We start from the raw sequence: 18,451 nt of genomic DNA on the forward strand, positions 1-18,451 counted from the left end.
ATGTACTAATATGTTTGGTCTTTAGGGGATCTTTATTGATTATCCGCATTAGTGAACTGTGATACACTTTTATATTTTGGACAATATCCTTCATTTGGTATATGTTTAAACGTTTCATCGTACACGTTTAATATTGTTTCCACTTTGTATATATAAGATTCAAATAATCATATTACATGCTGCTATCACATGCGAACAAGACATATATTTATCAACGCCTGAAAAAATATCAAGCTAAACATAAAAACTCATCCTAAATTAATTATGAGTAAAAATGTATATTAAAAAGTACTGTTAATCGCATTTAACTTAGGTAATTTTAACAAAAATATAAAGCCTGTTTTCTAAATTATGCAAAAGATTAATTATTGGATAATTGAAGTATATAAAAAATACATTAAATAAATGAAAATTTAGAAATGTCATTATAAAATAAAAGATAAATTATTTAACCTTGTTTCATTCAAAAAAAAGCATTTATGTATTTTTATTATGTCAAGGATCTAATTTATGTAGACTATTTATTTCATCATTTTATTAAATAATTATAATTATCATAATTAAATATTTGTTTAATCAGCAGTTTAGAATCGAAATATCAACCGTTATATAACTATGATCATTAAATAAAAACACATTTTAGAATGAGAATGTATGGTGATGAAATTTTTCCAAAATAAAAAAATGAAAATCCTAAAAGCATATTCTTATGTTTATTTGCATTATAAAGGGGTGAGTAAGTATTATTTTGGGACAAACAATTTCACAAGGTTGTATCTAGAACAAGAACACCAACTACAACAAGGGTTTTTTCAGTTTCTCGTTGAAATCGAAAACACAAACAAACAATATGGGCAGAAAATTCTTCGTCGGCGGCAACTGGAAATGCGTATGTTCCGATCCTCCTTTCACCGTTTCTTCTTTCTATTTGTGATTTTTTTTCTGATCTTAATCAATTAAATCTATAGTTCTTCCATTTTCAACATCGATTGTGATTCAAATCTATAAAGCTTAATTCTGAAACTATTTTAAATTTTTTGAATCTATTTGTTTCTAACTATCAGATCGGAGAAATTTGTTACTATTGTGAAATTCATGTTGGATCAATTGATTTTCCTTACCTTTTTCCCGATCTAGAAAGTTTTTAGTAATAGTGACACCCTTGATGTTAAGATCCTTATTGCTTATAGGAATATTCACATACGAAGCATTCAGTTGAACTTTTTGTTCCGATGTTAATGCCTCTTTGAAGCATTATATATCATATTTACATTCACAACTGTTTTTCTATTTTCAGATTTTTTGTTGTTGCTTGTATTTAGATTAGATCTTTCAAGCGATCTATATTTGTTAATGTGTTTTTGGGTTGAATCTTTTGCAGAATGGCACCACTGATGAGGTGAAGAAGATTGTTACTACTTTGAATGAAGCTAAGGTCCCTGGTGAAGATGTTGTTGGTGAGTCTTAGTAGGCTTCTGATGAGTTTGTCTTTTTTCGCGTGTCAAATGTTTGATACTTAGCTCACTCTTGGCAATGATCTATCTGGCTAAGTAAATTTCAGTATTAATTTTGATTATGTTTCTAATCAGAAAATTGCTGTGTACTAGGTTATTAAATTGTTTGCTCCGATATGGAGCCACTTATTTATGTAACAGTGAAGCCCTTATAAGTTATAATAATGATAATTAATTTTGTTATACATGCATACACGGTGTTTGCTATGTGTGCACTATATATGTGATTTGTATTTTGCATCTATAGTTTCGTAGAAATGAATTTTGATCATCTATTTAGGCCTTAAATTTTTAACTATTATCAAGTTGCTGGCAAACATTTAAACTGTTGCAGTTGCCTTATGGTTATAGGTATTGTATTATCCATTTTTGTATCTCTTTGTTTGTTTATTTCTCATATTAGTTCATTTCATCCAACTTCTATTGTTGTTATTGATGTTTTGATGATGTTGCTGCTATTGGCATGTGCTAACAAATGTGATTTTGGTTCTACAGAAGTTGTTGTGAGCCCCCCTTATGTGTTCCTTCCCGTTGTGAAAAGTTTACTCCGCTCTGACTTCCATGTTGCTGCTCAAAACTGTTGGGTTCGCAAAGGTGGTGCTTATACCGGAGAGATTAGGTATGATATCCCTTCTTGGCTCTTCCATTCATTTTGTGTGCTTCACATTTGGTCTTTCCATGTTCTATTGAACCATATAACATAATTGTCTGGTTCTCTTTCTCCCTTTTTGTATCACCGGTTTATTGGTTTATTGATATTGTTGCACATTATCTTGACGTCTCTACGAATCATTTAATTTGTGTTTATTATGTCTTCTCTTTTAACAGTGCTGAAATGCTTGTTAATTTGGATATTCCCTGGGTTATTCTTGGTCACTCTGAACGAAGGCAGCTTCTAAATGAATCAAATGAGGTACAAAGTTTTAGTTGTCTTCATTTTTATTTTATAATCTTCACCTCTATGCTAGTAGTATTATAACTTCTACTTAGTGGAGTTGCTTGTATTTGCAAAAGTTTATATTTTAACAACTATACTTGCTAACTTTTTACTGCTTTTATTATCTGCTACAGTTTGTCGGAGATAAAGTTGCGTATGCACTTTCACTAGGGAGGAAAGTTATTGCTTGCATCGGTGAGACTCTTGAGGAGCGTGAAGCTGGAACAACAATCGCTGTTGTTGCTGAGCAAACAAAGGCAATTGCAGGTACTTCCACATTCAAATAGGATTAATGTTCTGTATGTTCACAAACTCTCTTTTCTGTATTTTATTCCTCTATGTGAGGTGCTATTCTCACAACAGAAAAACTTTCTAATCGCCTTAACAGATTACAATGATTTAATTTATTTGATCACTAAATGTTTTGTTGGCAATCAATATTGTTACTGACCTCAATTCTATTGGCAGCTAAAGTATCAAATTGGGATAATGTTGTTTTGGCCTATGAGCCAGTTTGGGCCATTGGTACAGGAAAGGTTGCAACTCCTGCTCAGGCTCAAGAGGTATGATAACATTATTGTTCTAATGAAGATTTGGTTGCCACTACACATATATACTCTTCTACAAAAGTAGTTGTTTTGATATCTTTGCACTCATGTCCAATTAGCCTTGTTACATCTTTCTGCTATCTAGTTACCTAATCACCTCTTCTGAATAGAAGTAACATGTAGATTGTGTTGTCTTTATAGTATTGTTGGTTGTTTGGCTTAGGTCCATGCTGATTTAAGGAAATGGGTTCACGACAATGTGAGTGCTGATGTTGCTGCTTCACTCAGAATTATCTATGGAGGTACTTCCATTTGCACTTTTCTCCGTATCATAATATCATATCATCATGTGCTAGTTACTTTGATGTCGCAGAATAGTGTCATGGTGCGAGTTTTGAGACATAGGAGAGAGCATGTAAGATGATGATATTATTCATAGTAGACAAGCATAGACAAGTCTAATGTTTACTTTTTAGACTTTAGTCCATTATAGATTGTTGAGTCTTTTGCCCTTTTTTCAATTGTAATTTTGTATTGTTTGTACTATATTCTGAGGTATTGAACTGTCTATCGTCCCGATCAGTAGGCTTCCAATTGGTATAGAGAGCTTGAATTGATGCCTACATATTAATAATTTCTTATTCAGTTAAAATATATTAACTGCAGGTTCTGTAAATGGAGGAAACAGCAAAGAATTGGCATCACAGCCCGATGTTGATGGATTTTTGGTTGGCGGTGCTTCTTTGAAGGTGAATTTTTAACCATTATTTTAGTTTTGTTATGCTTTTTTATTTTAATGTAATAACTGACTTTTTTGTGCATTCTGAAATTAGCCGGAGTTCATTGACATCATCAATGCCGCAACTGTGAAGAACTGAAATTCTTAGGCAGGAACTTTCATGCTGCCTTCCAAGCTGCTTCAGAAATTTCTGTTGAGTTTTGTTTCGGTACTAAATAAATGATTTTCTTTTACAACATCCGTGGACAATGAATTAGATTTTGGTTAAGTTTCTAATGCAGAGATATTGTACTGCCATAACATTTGTTTCTAATGCAGAAATATTGTACTGCCGTAACATTTGGTCGGTAAATAATGTTGAACACCAGTGTTTTACTTCTTTTCTTACTTCCGATGATACCCGTGTTATTTGGACAGTGTTTTGTCTTTGGAGGATATGAATCATTAGAATGAGAAAATTTTAAATATACCCTGATGGTGTAAATTTTGTATACATGCATTTAATCACATCTCACGGATAGTGAATAGAAATTAACTCTCTTACTTCAATAAAACTAGAAATGAATTGTTCTCCTAATCACATGAAAGTCTATATGCTAAATTAGAGTTCATTGAAAATTATATAGTGAATTGAATCTATGGTTATTTTTTGTCTTGAAAATTTCAACTGTTTAATTATATTTTTCGTCAACAAAGAGCTATTAAGTACAAAAGCTATGACAAGAGTTGTTAATGCAAAACAATTGCAGGTGACACGAATTGTCTTATGACTTGTGTTTAGGTTCAAAAATTTTGCAATTGGTTGGTTATATGAAAATTCCATAATAAATCTCCACCAGGTTAATGGTTCTTCTGATTTTGCATGAAAGTTTATTTTTCTCAATCTAAAATTTTCATTATGAAAAACAAAGAGAGAATTAATTGTTCATGCAATAAGTGGATCTCAATCTTAATTTTGTTCTTCACACCAAAGTTGATACTAATAAGATGGCATAGTCATTTCACCTAGGTTACTTTGCAAGCTTAAGAAAATAAATAATGTATTAATGTGTAAGTTTTAGGGGTCAAATTAGCATTACTATTTCAATCCATTTTGCTTCGCAGCCAAAGCAATAATCTCAAAACATAGAAGGTTGTGTTTTTCGTTTTTGAAGCAAAAGCTGATTATTAATTAATGTTCTAAAAATAAGTTTGTGGCGGGATTTAAAAGCCATTAACACAATAATGTGAGGCCCACATATGACAGCTTCACTACAGCTTACCATTTGTTCCCAACTTGGGATAAGAGTGTTTGTTTGTGGATTGGATTGAATCAATTTGATTATAAAGGCAAATTCTATCTGATTCTCGGCTTCAAATAAAGTTCATAACAAGGACTTTCAACTTAAATAAAGTTTAATAACCACTCATTTTGTATGATAACTGAGTATGAATACAATAAGTACATGTATCAATAGTATAGTTTTGTGGTTCGATTTGATTAGAATTAGTTTGCATCATAGAAATCGAAAACAAATTCAATCCATACAAAGAAAAAAAAAAGATTTATTTTTCTGTTTCTCAATTTTTGTTTGTTTTGTAAAAATGAATATATTAACGAAATATTTCAATATTAACGAAATATTCCAAGCACAAGAGACTATAAAACAAATAAAGAAATTTTTTTATACCAAATCAAATAAAAAATATAAAAAACTGCTTAAACTACAAACAAAACAATTAACCACAAGTTATCTCTATGTACACTAAAGATTAAGAACAAATTGATGATATCCATAGCAAAATTATTTTATATGCAATTTTATCTCTAAAAGTTTTACCCTCCATAATAAGATTTGTATTAAAATTATATAAACAAAAGATCATCTCATCTCTTGGTTTCTAAATCTTTTAAGTTACCGTAAATCAAATTAAATTAAGTTTTTGATGTATTATATGATCACATAAAAAATGTCGTTGATTAACATAATTGATTGTACATAAAAAACACATTAGATAGTCTAAATCAATTCAAAACAACACACTACACATATTTAAAAGAAAAAAAAATTATATTGGATTGACATAGATTTAGATATAAACATAGAATAAAGTGACTAAAACTAAAATTGAACTAATTACTGGAACTCTATTTTCTGATAATAAGATGGTTAAAACAAAACAACTAAAACTGAAGTAATTAAATTGATTTGATTTTGATAATCAACTTATATGAAATTCAAACCAAAATAATTATAATCAGTTTTTGAGTATGATGTTGTACACTTGGTAACATGACTTTTTAAAAATAAAAGTAAAAATTGGGTAACATGACTCTCCTTGAATTTTTCTTTTCTCTTTCAAACCAATTATCTAATTTAAATCAATTCAATCTTAAATTGTTTGGTTTAAAATTGTCCAAAAAAATGTAAAAAAATTCCCAGGTAAACCAGTATTGTTATAACTGGAATAGAGATGGAATTGACAAAAAAAAAAATAGTTATGATTCAACATTTCAATTGGTTCAACAACCATTTAGCAAAATGATGATTAATAAATAAATATTAAAAAACTTATTTTAAAAAATTTAATTTAATTTATATATAAAAACAACATAAATTATTTTTATATTATCAATCAATTATAATCATTAAATTATTTAAAATATTTAATTTTTATTATAATTATTTATCGCAATAAAAGTTTGTCAGAATCGTATTCATAAAGTCTAACAGTTAAACATTTAAAAATAATAATGATAAAACTATTAATACGATCGAGGAAGTAGTTGACAGAAGGCCATATTTCCCGTTTAGGTATCTTGAAAAAAAATACCAAATCAATGCACGTTTTCTTATAGAAAAATTATTTTTCCTTTTTTAGAAAATCCCGTGTCAAGAAACAAGAACCACCAACAATAATAGAAACATGTCCACCAAAAAAATATACAATAAAATAAGAATTTAATTTATATTCACGGTTGATTAAAAAAATTATTTTTAATTAATTATAACCGTTATATCATTGATTGAAGTTGATACTATTGTTAACCTTAGTTTTGTTTTTTTATTATTAATTTGTTTTATATATTTTTATTAATTTAAACTTTGTGTTGTAAAAATTAAAGATTAGACGATTAAATTGTATTTTTCTTATATGACAAATGAAATTTTATATTTATAAAAAAGCAACGTTGTAAGTTTGTTAATATTGAGTCTTACATTATTTTACTTTTACTTTGTGGGTTGCTCTAGTGTAGTGCACTTGTCTTTTTTTTGCTTTTTAGTTTTATCCATTTAATTTTTCAGGTAATGTTTTAAGTGAGACAATATTGTATCATACTTATTTCTTTAAATTTTAGTCTAATCTCTCAAACTTTTTATTTTTTACATTTTTTATTTAATAAATTTATTATGATTCTGCAAATGATAAATTAATAATTTTTGGATGTCAATATAGTTGAAGGATCAATCCTATAATGTGATGTTGAACTCTAATTTCAACTTAATATTTTTTCTTTGTGTGTACATATAGCCAAATTAGTTATAATTTTAAGATTTAAGAAATATGATGCATATTTAGATTTATATTAATAACGGTTAAATTTTATAATAATTATTTATGAAATTACTGAAATAATTAGATTATAATTTATCAATAGTATAGAACATTTTAAATTGACATCCAATAAAAATTAAACTCATAAAATAAACATACATACATAACATTATAATTGGACAAGAATCGCACTTCGTTTATATTTCAATTAATTTTTTTCAAATATAATTATTTATATCGATATCCCAATCCACACGAAGTAGTGAATGATCGGTGAAGTAAACGAAAATTGATTGATCACGCAAATTAAGCCTCACACTCAATTCATTTTTTAGGTCAAACTATTTGTTATGAACTTTAAATCAAATCCATCTTCTTCACTAACTTTAATTTGTACTTTGCATTAACCTGTCACGAGTTGTTTGATTTTCATAATCTGTAAAGTTCTTTGCTATTCCTTTTGTCCAACTATACCACTTTCTAGACGGTACTTGCTGTGAATAATTAATTGAGTTAATTTTTTTGGTTAATTCCTACCACATATTAAAAGAATCAATACTCTCTTTATTTATTTTCTTCATTACTAAATTTAAAAAAAATAATAATAATTGTATAAAGATATTGAGGTTCATTAAATATTACATTTTTATATTTTATATTTCCAAAACTTTCTTAATAAAGAAGGTGATAAATGAAAAGGTTCAAACTCCTATTAAAGAGAAAATATGTTAAGGTAAAATGGTTGATACTTGATTCGACTCAAATACAATGGACAACAATTTTCTACTAATATTTTTAAAAAAAAATTAGTCATATACATGCATTGTTAATTATACAACTTTCAAGTACGACATACATACCTTATGTGGTCTCCATTTTATGTGTAAATTAATAAAATCTCAATCCGTACTATGAATACTTCCTCTCCTTTGATAACACGTGACAATGGTAACATGTGAATGTCTAAATAAATTTGTAAAGGTAGTAGTTAGAAAGACACGTTGGATTAGTTTTAACTTGAAAATTGATTTCTTACTTAAACAAATATTTTCCTTTCCATTATTAGTCATTCATGGTGGTTATGATAGTTCCTAAATTTGCAAGGAAGAAATTGAATCACATGCTGCATGCCATGCTTTCTATTTCATAATTTATGCAACTTAAATATTTTATCATTTTTTTATATATGTATTTTATCTTCATAAACATTACGGTTTAAATTTGAACAAATCATCTTTTTTTAAGAAAAATCGGCAAAAAAAAGTTTAAGTTGTAAATTTTTATAAAGATAAAAAATCTATATTAAAATTTTAAAAAATAAAATATGTATATATTACAACAAATAAGATAAAAGACCTTAGATATAATTTTGACTACGATAAATTAAGAACAAAATATAATCAACAATTTTTTTACTAAAACTTATCTTTTAAAATGTATATATGTATCACTTTAAGAGAATTGATGAATTCCAATGAAACATAACTCCTAGCAGTGACATAAATGAGATGTGTCTCCTCTAATTTTAATTTATTACTATAAAAAAAGTTCCCGTGAAACATATTCAATCATGGTTATTATATATTTTAATTACACACAATCACGCTCAATAGGTTCTTAAATTCATTTTCTAACAACCATGATTTTACTAATAAAAAGTTTGACGAAGGCCTGAATTTTTAAGGTTGTTTATTAAAAAAGTGGATCCATCCATATATAATTTTACGGGAGTGGATTTTTTAATGTGAAATTATTTTAAGTGGCCTACATATCATCCATAAATGAGATGATAGAATTATATATATTTGGGAAAATGAATGTCACGTGAAATTAATAACAAAGGTTCGCATATAGTACGTAGAGGACTGCGAAGCTGCAAGGGTTCCATGACTAGCTATATACAATTACTAGAGTGTGATTGCAACTTTTGCAATAAGCATCTAACATGATTAAACCCAACTTGCAATAACTTTAACCAAATTTTATGATAAAATAAAAAAGAGGGTGATGTTTGAATTTAGAATGGAAATGTAAAGAAAATCAAAGATAGATAATCTTTATTTATCTATTGTCATTAGAGCATTGAATTTATCCTGAAAACATCTTGAGTCTTAAAAATATGTCTCTTTTACTAATACATTATTGGAGCACATTGCTTTTTTGAAGTAAAATTTCCTCAAATGTGTAAAATTATTTTTCTACAAAATCAATTTTATAAAACTGTGTACAAGTATAGGTTTCCAAAATAAAATTCACTTATTGATTTATTGGTCTTGGGAAAGTATTTTGAAATTGTCCAATTTTATCGTAATTTTCATATTTTTATTTAATTAATTTGGCAAATCATTATTTTTTTAGATTAAATAGTACTTGTGGTCCCTTAACTTAATTTCAGTTAAAGTTTTAATTTTTTTTATTTTTATCGATTTGGTCCTTTATTTTAACTTTAAGTGACAATTTGATCTTTTATGTTTTAAAATGTCAATAATGTTATCCTTTTAAAAAAAAAAAATCATCAAAATATTTAAACAAAACCTATAAATTAAATATCATCTTCAATATAATGCAAATTTTATCAAATTTATAACTTAAATCTTTAAATAAACTCATAACTTAAATCTTTAAATCTTTAAATTTGAATATTTGAGTTATGCATTTGATGAAATTTGTATTATATTGAAGATAATAATTAATTTTATGAGTTTTGTTTGAAAATTTTGATGAATTTTTTGAATTTTTTTTTAAAAATTATAACATCGTTGAAATTTTAAAACATAAAAGATCAAATTGTCATTTAAAAATAAAATAAAAAACCAAATCAAAAAAAAAATAAAATAAAATAAAAAACTAAAATATTAACTGAAACTCAATTAGAGAAATGCACATGTTATTTAGTTATTTTTTTAATAACACTATTTGTTGTTTTACAAATGTGGCAGTAAAAGCAAAATATTTGTTTATTCCTTCACTCAATTTTAATGTGTAAATTTGACCCTTGAGACACTGTCAATCATTTTTTTCTTTACTTTTTATAACCAAAAACTATGAATTTGAACAAAACTAGAAACAATTAAAACAGTGATGCAATAACTTAAACAAAGATAAGAGAAGAATATGAACACCAAGAAGAATTTATGTGGTTCAGATTTAAAGATCTAATCCATAGGAGAGAGAGTTGACTATATATGAGTAAACAAAAAAAAAGATATTGGTCAATTCAATAGAATTTCCATGGTTGAGGAACCTCCCAACAAATAATCCTCAGCCCCTTAATTTCAACACTTTTGTCACATTTCCCATCTCTAATTTTTTGTTCACAAAGTAGATAGTTTAATGTTTAATTGATTTGAGCATTTGAGTCTGATATTTAATTAAAATATTCTTTATATTTATCTTTTAGTCGAACTTTAAATTATTAAAATATATTTTTCTTTAACGTAAAAAATAAAAGAATTGAAGACTAAATATTATGTCACAAACTCATTCTAAAGTGATTAGTGTGTAATGTACGTGAGTGAGCATCATAAATGAGGTCTAACACAAATGGTTAGTGCTTAACTTACGTGAGTATCTTAAACTTTGTTTAAGTACCAAATTCCATTTATAGCAATAGAAAATAAATACTTCTTATGGGCATCACTTGGAGAGTTTTCCTTAAAGCTTTTATTATATTTTGATAAAATCTAACATATTCCTGATTGTTTACTATTCCAGAATTTATCTCTTCTTTTAAATAGATACAGTCAGAGAAATTTAATCAAAATAAATGAATTAACATATAATATAACAGAAATTAATTTATCATGGAAAATTGTAAAGAAAAACTCTAAAACGGATCCGTAATTTACTCAATTCATCATAAAATATACTTTCTACGTAAAATCGTCTATGTATTATTTTAGGATAGGAATCCTAGATATATATTGGATTTAGTTTAGGTGCACTTTAATTGTATACGTTCACACATTTCCATTCTCTTTTCAATATCGTACAACTTATATTTTATAAAATTTTACACTGTAATTCTATATTTATATTCATATCCCATATTTTAATAAAAATTTAATTTTAGTCTTTTTTTTCAAAAAAAAAAAAAAACACTTTATATTTTGTGATATACATTGTTGTTTCAAAAAATTAGAATTACAAAAAAATTCAAAATTTAAAGATTTAGTTTTTTATAAAGAAAATTTTCGGAACAAAAAATTAGAACTTAAGAAATAGAGTTATTTATAAGAAGAAAAAAAATTACATTTTTCGAATATAATTGTGTTTCAAAAAATTTTAAAACCTAAAATTCAAAATTTCTAAAACACATTTATATTACATAAATTTCTTTTAAAAGTTTTTCAGAACACATTTATGTTCTGAAAAACTTGAAATTTCAGAATTTTTTTTTTCCAATGTACGAAATTCAAAATTTTGAAATACATTTATGTTTTAAATTTTTTTTCTTTCAAATTTTATGAATTTTAAATTGAATTTAATAGAGTAAAAGAATTATTATTTTTAAATAAAATAAAATGGATATTTGCATAGAATATAGGGTAAGAATATAAATGTGGGATATAATTTTCTAGATTTTAAAGTAGATTTTTCTTTTAGATAAAAAAAAAAAAAAAAAAAAGCTTGAAATCGTGTGTGTAACTGCATATTGTAATATATACTTTTCAAATAAAATATAATTTTGTTTTAGTGAAGACCGATCAAGATATGGTAAATTATTTTGTATCTCAACAATGAGGGGAGCTTTGAAAAAGAATATGTAAGATAGTCAAAGTCCATCCTTTTTGAATTGAAATTTGTCAGTGCATGCAAATCATAGACAAATTAATTATTATATTATTAAAAGCAATAAAAAATTGGTTTGCCATATATTTAAATCAACGTAATGAAGATCAATTTAGTCAAGAACCATTATTCCTTTGATTACAACCTGATAGGATATCCAGGCTCTATTATTAATATTGTTGATTTTTAATCAAAATAATAAAGACTTTGATCTCTAGTTTAAAAGAGATATAGAGCCGGTCAGAATTAAGTATGAATACTAAGGAGGGAGGTTTCGAATTCCAAAAAGAAAATATATAATAACACAGTCACTACTTTTTACTATATAATTGTCGATAGTAACATTTGATTATTAAAAAAAGCAAACCATTAAGTTTATTTTTGATTTTGTATTTTTTTTAATATGTCATTGAATTATGAATATTTTATAAAATATTTTGACTTTATCAAATTTTATTCATAGCGGTCTTTGTGTTTATATTTTAAAGACTAAATTGATATTAAATGATTAAATATAAAGAAAGGTGGATTTTAGGACGGTTGAGATTAACCGCTTAAATTAAAAATTGTTAAAATCCTATTTAAAATATATTAATTTATGCAATAAATTAAATATTTTGTTTCAATTTCTATCTATTTTTTGACAAAAATTAAAAATAACTTTTGGAAATTCTAAATTATAATTAAATTATTAACGATTTTTTAAAAACTTTTTAAAAATATTTATAATTTCCGAGATCTATTTAAAAATACTCAATAAAATTATGAACTAATTTAGCAGAGTACTCATTTAGAAAAACCTACACAGCCAAGACAAGAAATGGAATAAGGATAAGATATGAACCTGAAAAATTTGATAAGAAAGAGGTGGTAGGAGTAAATAGTAATAGTAAATATAAATGAACAGAACAAGAATGGGAAAGGACCATAAAGTTGGTAGTTAGCTGCTAGCTAATGTCAGCAATTGTATAAAAGCAACAGGTTGAGAGTACCAAACCAAACACCAAATGCCAGCCAGCTTAAAGTGCAATTTTGTAATGGAAGTTGGTGTTTACAAATACTAGTATGACATGACATGAGTGGAGCATTACATTACATTTTACATTAACTAACATTGTGCATATTTGCATATAGTTGTTAAACTTTCAGCTAATTCATTTATGATTTTAGGTCATAAAAACAACTTAATATATATGTAAATTCTCTTTTTTGGTAAAGGAATACAAATGAAAGTAAATTATGAATTTATTGATAAAATCAACAAATTCTCAATTTTATTAACCAAAAACAAGTTTACAATTTTACATTCACTGAACCTTAAATAATTTGTAAAAATGTTTATATATTCTTTTTTATGTTTGAGTATCTTTTATTTTACTTATTATTTAAAATATCTGTCATCTTTCATAAGATTTTATATTAGATAGAGTCTTATCAATTTACAAATTGAGTTGATTTAAAATCTATAAATTAACTTTAAAAATTTTAATTTAACATATAAATATTAATATTGTCAAGTTAAATTTTAAATTTAAATTCAAAATTTCGTAATTGTTTTGAATTTATGATGATATATTTTTCATAAAATTCATAAACTATTCTAAACTCTGAAATTTAAAGATCTTAACATCAACTTTTATATGGATAGAGTGTGTCAAAAATTATATTTTAAAAGTTTAACAAAATTACACATAAAATTGTGAGTGAAGAGAGGGGCATATAGAGAGATAGTAATATATGAAAGACAAAAAAAAGGAGGGGTCCACTTGATGAATGAAATGAATGCCACTGTGATGTGAGTCTGTCTGTCACCACACCTTCCTTGTTCCTTTCCAACTCTTCCTCTTACTATTCAAATCCCATTTTTTTTATTTACCTCAAAAACACTCTCCTCTCTCTCTCTCTCTCTCTCTCTGAACAGGTTCTTAACTTTTTCCTTCATGCATACTTCTCCTTTTAATTTAACACCTTTGAGTTTCCACCTTTTTTTTCTCTTATTTCCATTTATTCAATTCAAGTTTCATGCTTTCTACTGTAGCTGTGCTGGATATTGTGATCTTTAAGGAACAAGTCTCTACAACATGGGAGTTTGTTTGAGTGCTCAAATTAAAGCTGAAAGTCCTTATAACACTGGTATCTATGTTCTTCAATTTGCTTCTAACCCTTTTCATGTCTTGTGTTCCATTCATTTCAGTTTTAGTTACTTTGATGTTTATTGCTTTTGGGTATTCTCAATTTCCTTTTATTTCCTCAAAGTTTGATCCTTCTGTTTTTCAAAAAGACCCCTTGGAGAATTTTATTTTGTTTAAACTGATTTAGGCTTTGTTTAACTCGTTTGATTTGTTAATTACATTTTTTTTTCTTTCTGGTGGTTATGTTTGGTTGTTCAGTGCACAAAAATGATATGAATTTGGTAACTCTGGTTTCTAATTATCAATATTCAAAAAGTTACTCTACCTTGTTTAGATCTTTGTATCACCGGCACTTTGATCGAAGGCGTGTCCTGGTGTATGACACGGCACCGACCCGTTAATTAAGTTCAATTAATTTATTTTTTAAAATTACATTCGTGTCGATGTGTCAGTGTCGTGTCTTATGTTCGTGTCACTATCACACTATTCATGCTTCATTGGTTTTGATGCTAATTTATCTTGTCTCAAGATATTGGCTCATATAGTAATAGTACTTTCATCATGTGGTATTCTTGAGGTTCAACCTTGTTACTCAAATCTATTTGATTGTATGAACACAATTGAAGATCTAGTTTGATAGCTCAATGTATGTTACATTTCATGTTGTAATGGATATGGATGGATTTGGCAGGGTTAAATTCAAAGAGTGCAGGTTCAATTGGAAATGATCTGAGCAGCACAAACAACAGTAAGGATTCAGCTGTATCAGTGCCTCAGACTCCTCGAAGCGAGGGCGAGATCTTGCAGTCATCCAATTTAAAGAGTTATACCTTAGCAGAACTTAAGGCAGCAACTAGAAATTTTCGTCCCGATAGTGTGTTGGGAGAAGGTGGTTTTGGATCAGTTTTTAAGGGTTGGATTGATGAGAATTCATTGGCTGCTACCAAACCTGGCACTGGTATTGTTATTGCTGTTAAAAGACTTAATCAAGATGGTTGCCAAGGTCACAGGGAGTGGTTGGTGAGTTTAATCTACTTGTTTAAATCATCTGCTTTTGATAATTAAGAAGCAAATTGTTTCTATGTTATGTTGTATGATTATACTACTATGTTAGTAATTAGTTATGATTGGAAAACTAAGAGTTTATTTTTCAGTATGCAGACGATAAGTGTTTGCTTAACTATGTTTCTGTTTTCGATTTTAGGCTGAAGTCAACTATCTTGGACAGTTTTCTCATCCTCATTTAGTGAGATTGATCGGTTATTGCCTTGAAGATGAACACCGACTTCTCGCTTATGAGTTTATGCCTCGTGGAAGCTTGGAGAATCACTTGTTCAGGAGTGAGTTATTCTGTTATTTCTTTCCCATTTATTCCTTAGTTTTAAACTTCGGAAGAAGTTTGTTTAACATCAGCGATATTATTGAAACAGGAGGTTCATATTTTCAACCTCTTTCTTGGAGTCTCCGTCTAAAGGTTGCTCTTGATGCTGCCAAAGGGCTTGCATTTCTGCACAGTGCTGAAACAAAAGTGATATATAGAGATTTTAAGACTTCAAATATCTTGTTGGATTCTGTATGTAGACTTTTACTTTCAATAAAAAATGAAAGAAATATGATTGATAAATGTAAGAGATTATTTGGATAACATGTCTGAAACACATTTCTTGAGTTGATTGCAGGATTATAAAGCAAAGCTTTCTGATTTCGGGTTGGCAAAGGATGGTCCAACAGGTGACAAAAGCCATGTCTCCACCAGGGTAATGGGAACTTATGGATATGCAGCTCCTGAATATCTAGCAACAGGTATTTTTATGTTCATTTTGCTGAATCATTTATGTTTCGTGTAACCAAGTGGTTGAGCTCAAATGATTAATGAGCTTTAGTTAAGGCCAAATCAGTCGAGAGTACCTAAATTCGAACTCTGGCCAAAACATTCTTTTTTCAGACTTTAAATACCTAAATTCTGAATTTACGTTGCATGATTGTCCTTTTCTGATTTTATTACGTTATTCTAGATTCATCTTGGTAGCATTTTGGTTAATAGCGACAAACATTGTTATTGTAGGTCATCTAACTACTAAGAGCGATGTCTATAGTTTTGGAGTTGTCCTGCTCGAAATGTTGTCCGGTAAGAGGTCAGTTGACAAGAATAGGCCATCTGGACAACACAACTTGGTGGAATGGGCTAAACCATATCTAGCTAACAAACGTAAGATTTTCAGCGTGTTAGACAGCCGGCTCGAAGGGCAATATTCAACCGATGAGGCCTACAAGATAGCCACCCTTGCTTTGCGATGCTTATCAACAGAATCCAAGTTCAGGCCCAACATGGATGAAGTTGTTATAACTTTGGAGCAGCTGAAAGTTCCTAATCTGAATGCAGGCAGTCAAAAGCGTGCTCGGAGAAAAAGTGCTGATGATGTTAGCCATGCTCGGAGAAAAAGTGTTGATGGTGTTAACCGTCCGAAGATTCCCACAACGTATCCCCGTCCCTCGGCATCTCCTCTCTATGCTTGAAATTGCAGATACACAACCTTCAAACTTGACAGAACTGTACATATCATATTTCAGCTAATATATTCAGAACCAAGCTTCTCTGTCAAGTGTTTGTAACTAGTAAAAGTAGCTGGTAAGATAGGTACTTATGTATAATTGCTATGTTTAGCACATTTTTGTTATAGTCTTGTATTGACATGTTGTGGTTTTTCCTAATCTATTTTGTAACACATTGTTGTCGGCTTCCGTATCAAACATATAATAAATAATTTAAAGGCTGATGCTATATTCTATTTGTATTCTTCTAATTTGTGCTGCAAATCAATTGAAGTCTGGTGATAATCTGAAATTTGGATTTTGTTCATGTCAACTACTATAATACAGTAAAGGTCACTAAAATGTAATCTTCTTGTCTTTGTTATATTTTGCCACCCCTTAGAGTATCATCCATGGAAGAATTTTTTGAATTGTTTAGTTACTTTCCTAGTTCTATTTTTTTCTTTTCTTTTTGATAACCTTACCCTACTAAACAATGATGACATTGTGAAATATTGACTTTGGTTAATATTAATTTGGGCCCTTTGGGATTTGTCAAGCCGTACACCTTTTTGGGTTGGTCCTTGACAAATGTTAATGAAATTGTCAAACTCATAATTGATAGACTCCATCTTTAAAGGAAAATAATTGGGAGCAGAAGCAATTTATTGACTTATTGTTGTGATGGCTAAGCATTGTTTGGATCCACTGAGTGTTTCTCATGTACCAATCATGTTATACACGAAGTTATACTTTCAAGCTTCTTGTGAAACAAACAAGCACTAAGTTGTAGTCTTTTCCCTCTTATTATATTCTTATGTTTATAATATTTGATTGTCTCATAATATTTACTATTTTAAAATATTAATGAAGTATTTATAATATATTCTCGTCGGAAAATGTTCCAAATCCCAAAGACATAACTCACGAAATCCACTATTGTGATATGAATACTAACTTCTCTTTTTTCCATTATTTATTTTTTACTTGACCAATTTATCTATGCTTGGTTAATTTGTTCCATGTTCGTCAAAATTCTTGAATAGCTTTGTCGTACTAATAACATAATCTGTTCTTGTTTGTTATGTCTCAACACACTTAACAACTTAATTAATATTTAAAAGATACTACTCCTTTTGTTTCGTAATAATCGTCACATTTGAAAAACTAATTTGTTTTAAAAAGACTGTCATTTCTAATTTTTGATGTAATTTTAATTTATTTATTTTAATTGTATTTAATACTTAATGTAATTTAGTTCACTTTCAATTTATTATTATTTTTTATTTTGTATTTATTATAATTATAATAGACTGATGATTAATTATGATAAATTTGATAAAATTACTATTCTCATTTGTATTTTTTTAATTTATGTAAAATAGTCAAATATAGTAGTTATTTTGAGATAAATGGAATAGTATATTAATAAAGATACTTTAGTAATAAAAGCTCTATGTCCTTTTTTTTAATTAAATGTATTTTGTTTGATTTTAGTTTATTTTTTATTACATTTACAATATTTTATTTTTTTTATTTTTTATTTATTAAATTGGAGTAAAAATAGGATAAAATTGTTAACAAAATAAAATTCTTTTGCTATTTTATCTGTAAAATATTATGGCCATGTTATTTGTTTAGACACATCTAATCAACTGCATTAAGTTTTATGTATTTTTTTTTAATTTAATATATTTTATTTTTTTAAAATATTTTAATTA

The 18,451-nt window shown here is 27.6% G+C and overlaps 2 protein-coding genes across 3 annotated transcripts; both read left to right on the forward strand.

The window, feature by feature from the left end:
* The first annotated feature begins 714 nt into the window (after positions 1–714).
* Positions 715–4,125, forward strand: LOC101508592 (triosephosphate isomerase, cytosolic). The gene is made up of 9 exons (XM_004486950.4): positions 715–889; positions 1,382–1,457; positions 2,010–2,133; positions 2,343–2,427; positions 2,586–2,718; positions 2,920–3,014; positions 3,223–3,301; positions 3,666–3,748; positions 3,833–4,125. The coding sequence occupies exons 1-9, from the start codon at positions 851–853 to the stop codon at positions 3,875–3,877; spliced, it is 759 nt and encodes a 252-aa protein (XP_004487007.1). The 5' UTR covers positions 715–850; the 3' UTR covers positions 3,878–4,125.
* A 9,721-nt stretch (positions 4,126–13,846) lies between these two features.
* Positions 13,847–16,987, forward strand: LOC101507443 (probable serine/threonine-protein kinase PBL9). Of its 2 annotated transcripts, XM_012716376.3 has the most exons (7): positions 13,847–13,987; positions 14,105–14,199; positions 14,890–15,218; positions 15,403–15,538; positions 15,629–15,771; positions 15,878–16,001; positions 16,264–16,987. In XM_012716376.3, the coding sequence occupies exons 2-7, from the start codon at positions 14,148–14,150 to the stop codon at positions 16,713–16,715; spliced, it is 1,236 nt and encodes a 411-aa protein (XP_012571830.1). In that variant the 5' UTR covers positions 13,847–13,987; positions 14,105–14,147; the 3' UTR covers positions 16,716–16,987. The 2 variants fall into 2 exon arrangements, with proteins under 2 accessions (XP_012571830.1, XP_004487006.1); XM_004486949.3 differs by lacking the exon at positions 13,847–13,987 and having other exon boundaries at positions 14,005–14,199.
* Positions 16,988–18,451: the final 1,464 nt, after the last annotated feature.

The sequence above is a fragment of the Cicer arietinum genome, chromosome 1, assembly GCF_000331145.2.
Source record: "Cicer arietinum cultivar CDC Frontier isolate Library 1 chromosome 1, Cicar.CDCFrontier_v2.0, whole genome shotgun sequence".
Lineage (NCBI taxonomy): Eukaryota > Viridiplantae > Streptophyta > Magnoliopsida > Fabales > Fabaceae > Cicer > Cicer arietinum.

What these genes read in the sequence shown, in the direction of transcription:
- LOC101507443 (XM_012716376.3), top strand. Translation starts at nt 14,148, where the DNA reads ATGGGAGTTTGTTTGAGTGCTCAAATTAAAGCTGAAAGTCCTTATAAC. An exon ending in TGAAAGTCCTTATAACACTG is followed by an intron (nt 14,200 to 14,889) that starts GTATCTATGTTC and finishes TGGATTTGGCAG; the next exon opens with GGTTAAATTCAAAGAGTGCA. An exon ending in AAGGTCACAGGGAGTGGTTG is followed by an intron (nt 15,219 to 15,402) that starts GTGAGTTTAATC and finishes TTTCGATTTTAG; the next exon opens with GCTGAAGTCAACTATCTTGG.
- LOC101508592 (XM_004486950.4), top strand. Translation starts at nt 851, where the DNA reads ATGGGCAGAAAATTCTTCGTCGGCGGCAACTGGAAATGC. An exon ending in GCAAACAAAGGCAATTGCAG is followed by an intron (nt 2,719 to 2,919) that starts GTACTTCCACAT and finishes TTCTATTGGCAG; the next exon opens with CTAAAGTATCAAATTGGGAT. An exon ending in ACTCAGAATTATCTATGGAG is followed by an intron (nt 3,302 to 3,665) that starts GTACTTCCATTT and finishes TATTAACTGCAG; the next exon opens with GTTCTGTAAATGGAGGAAAC.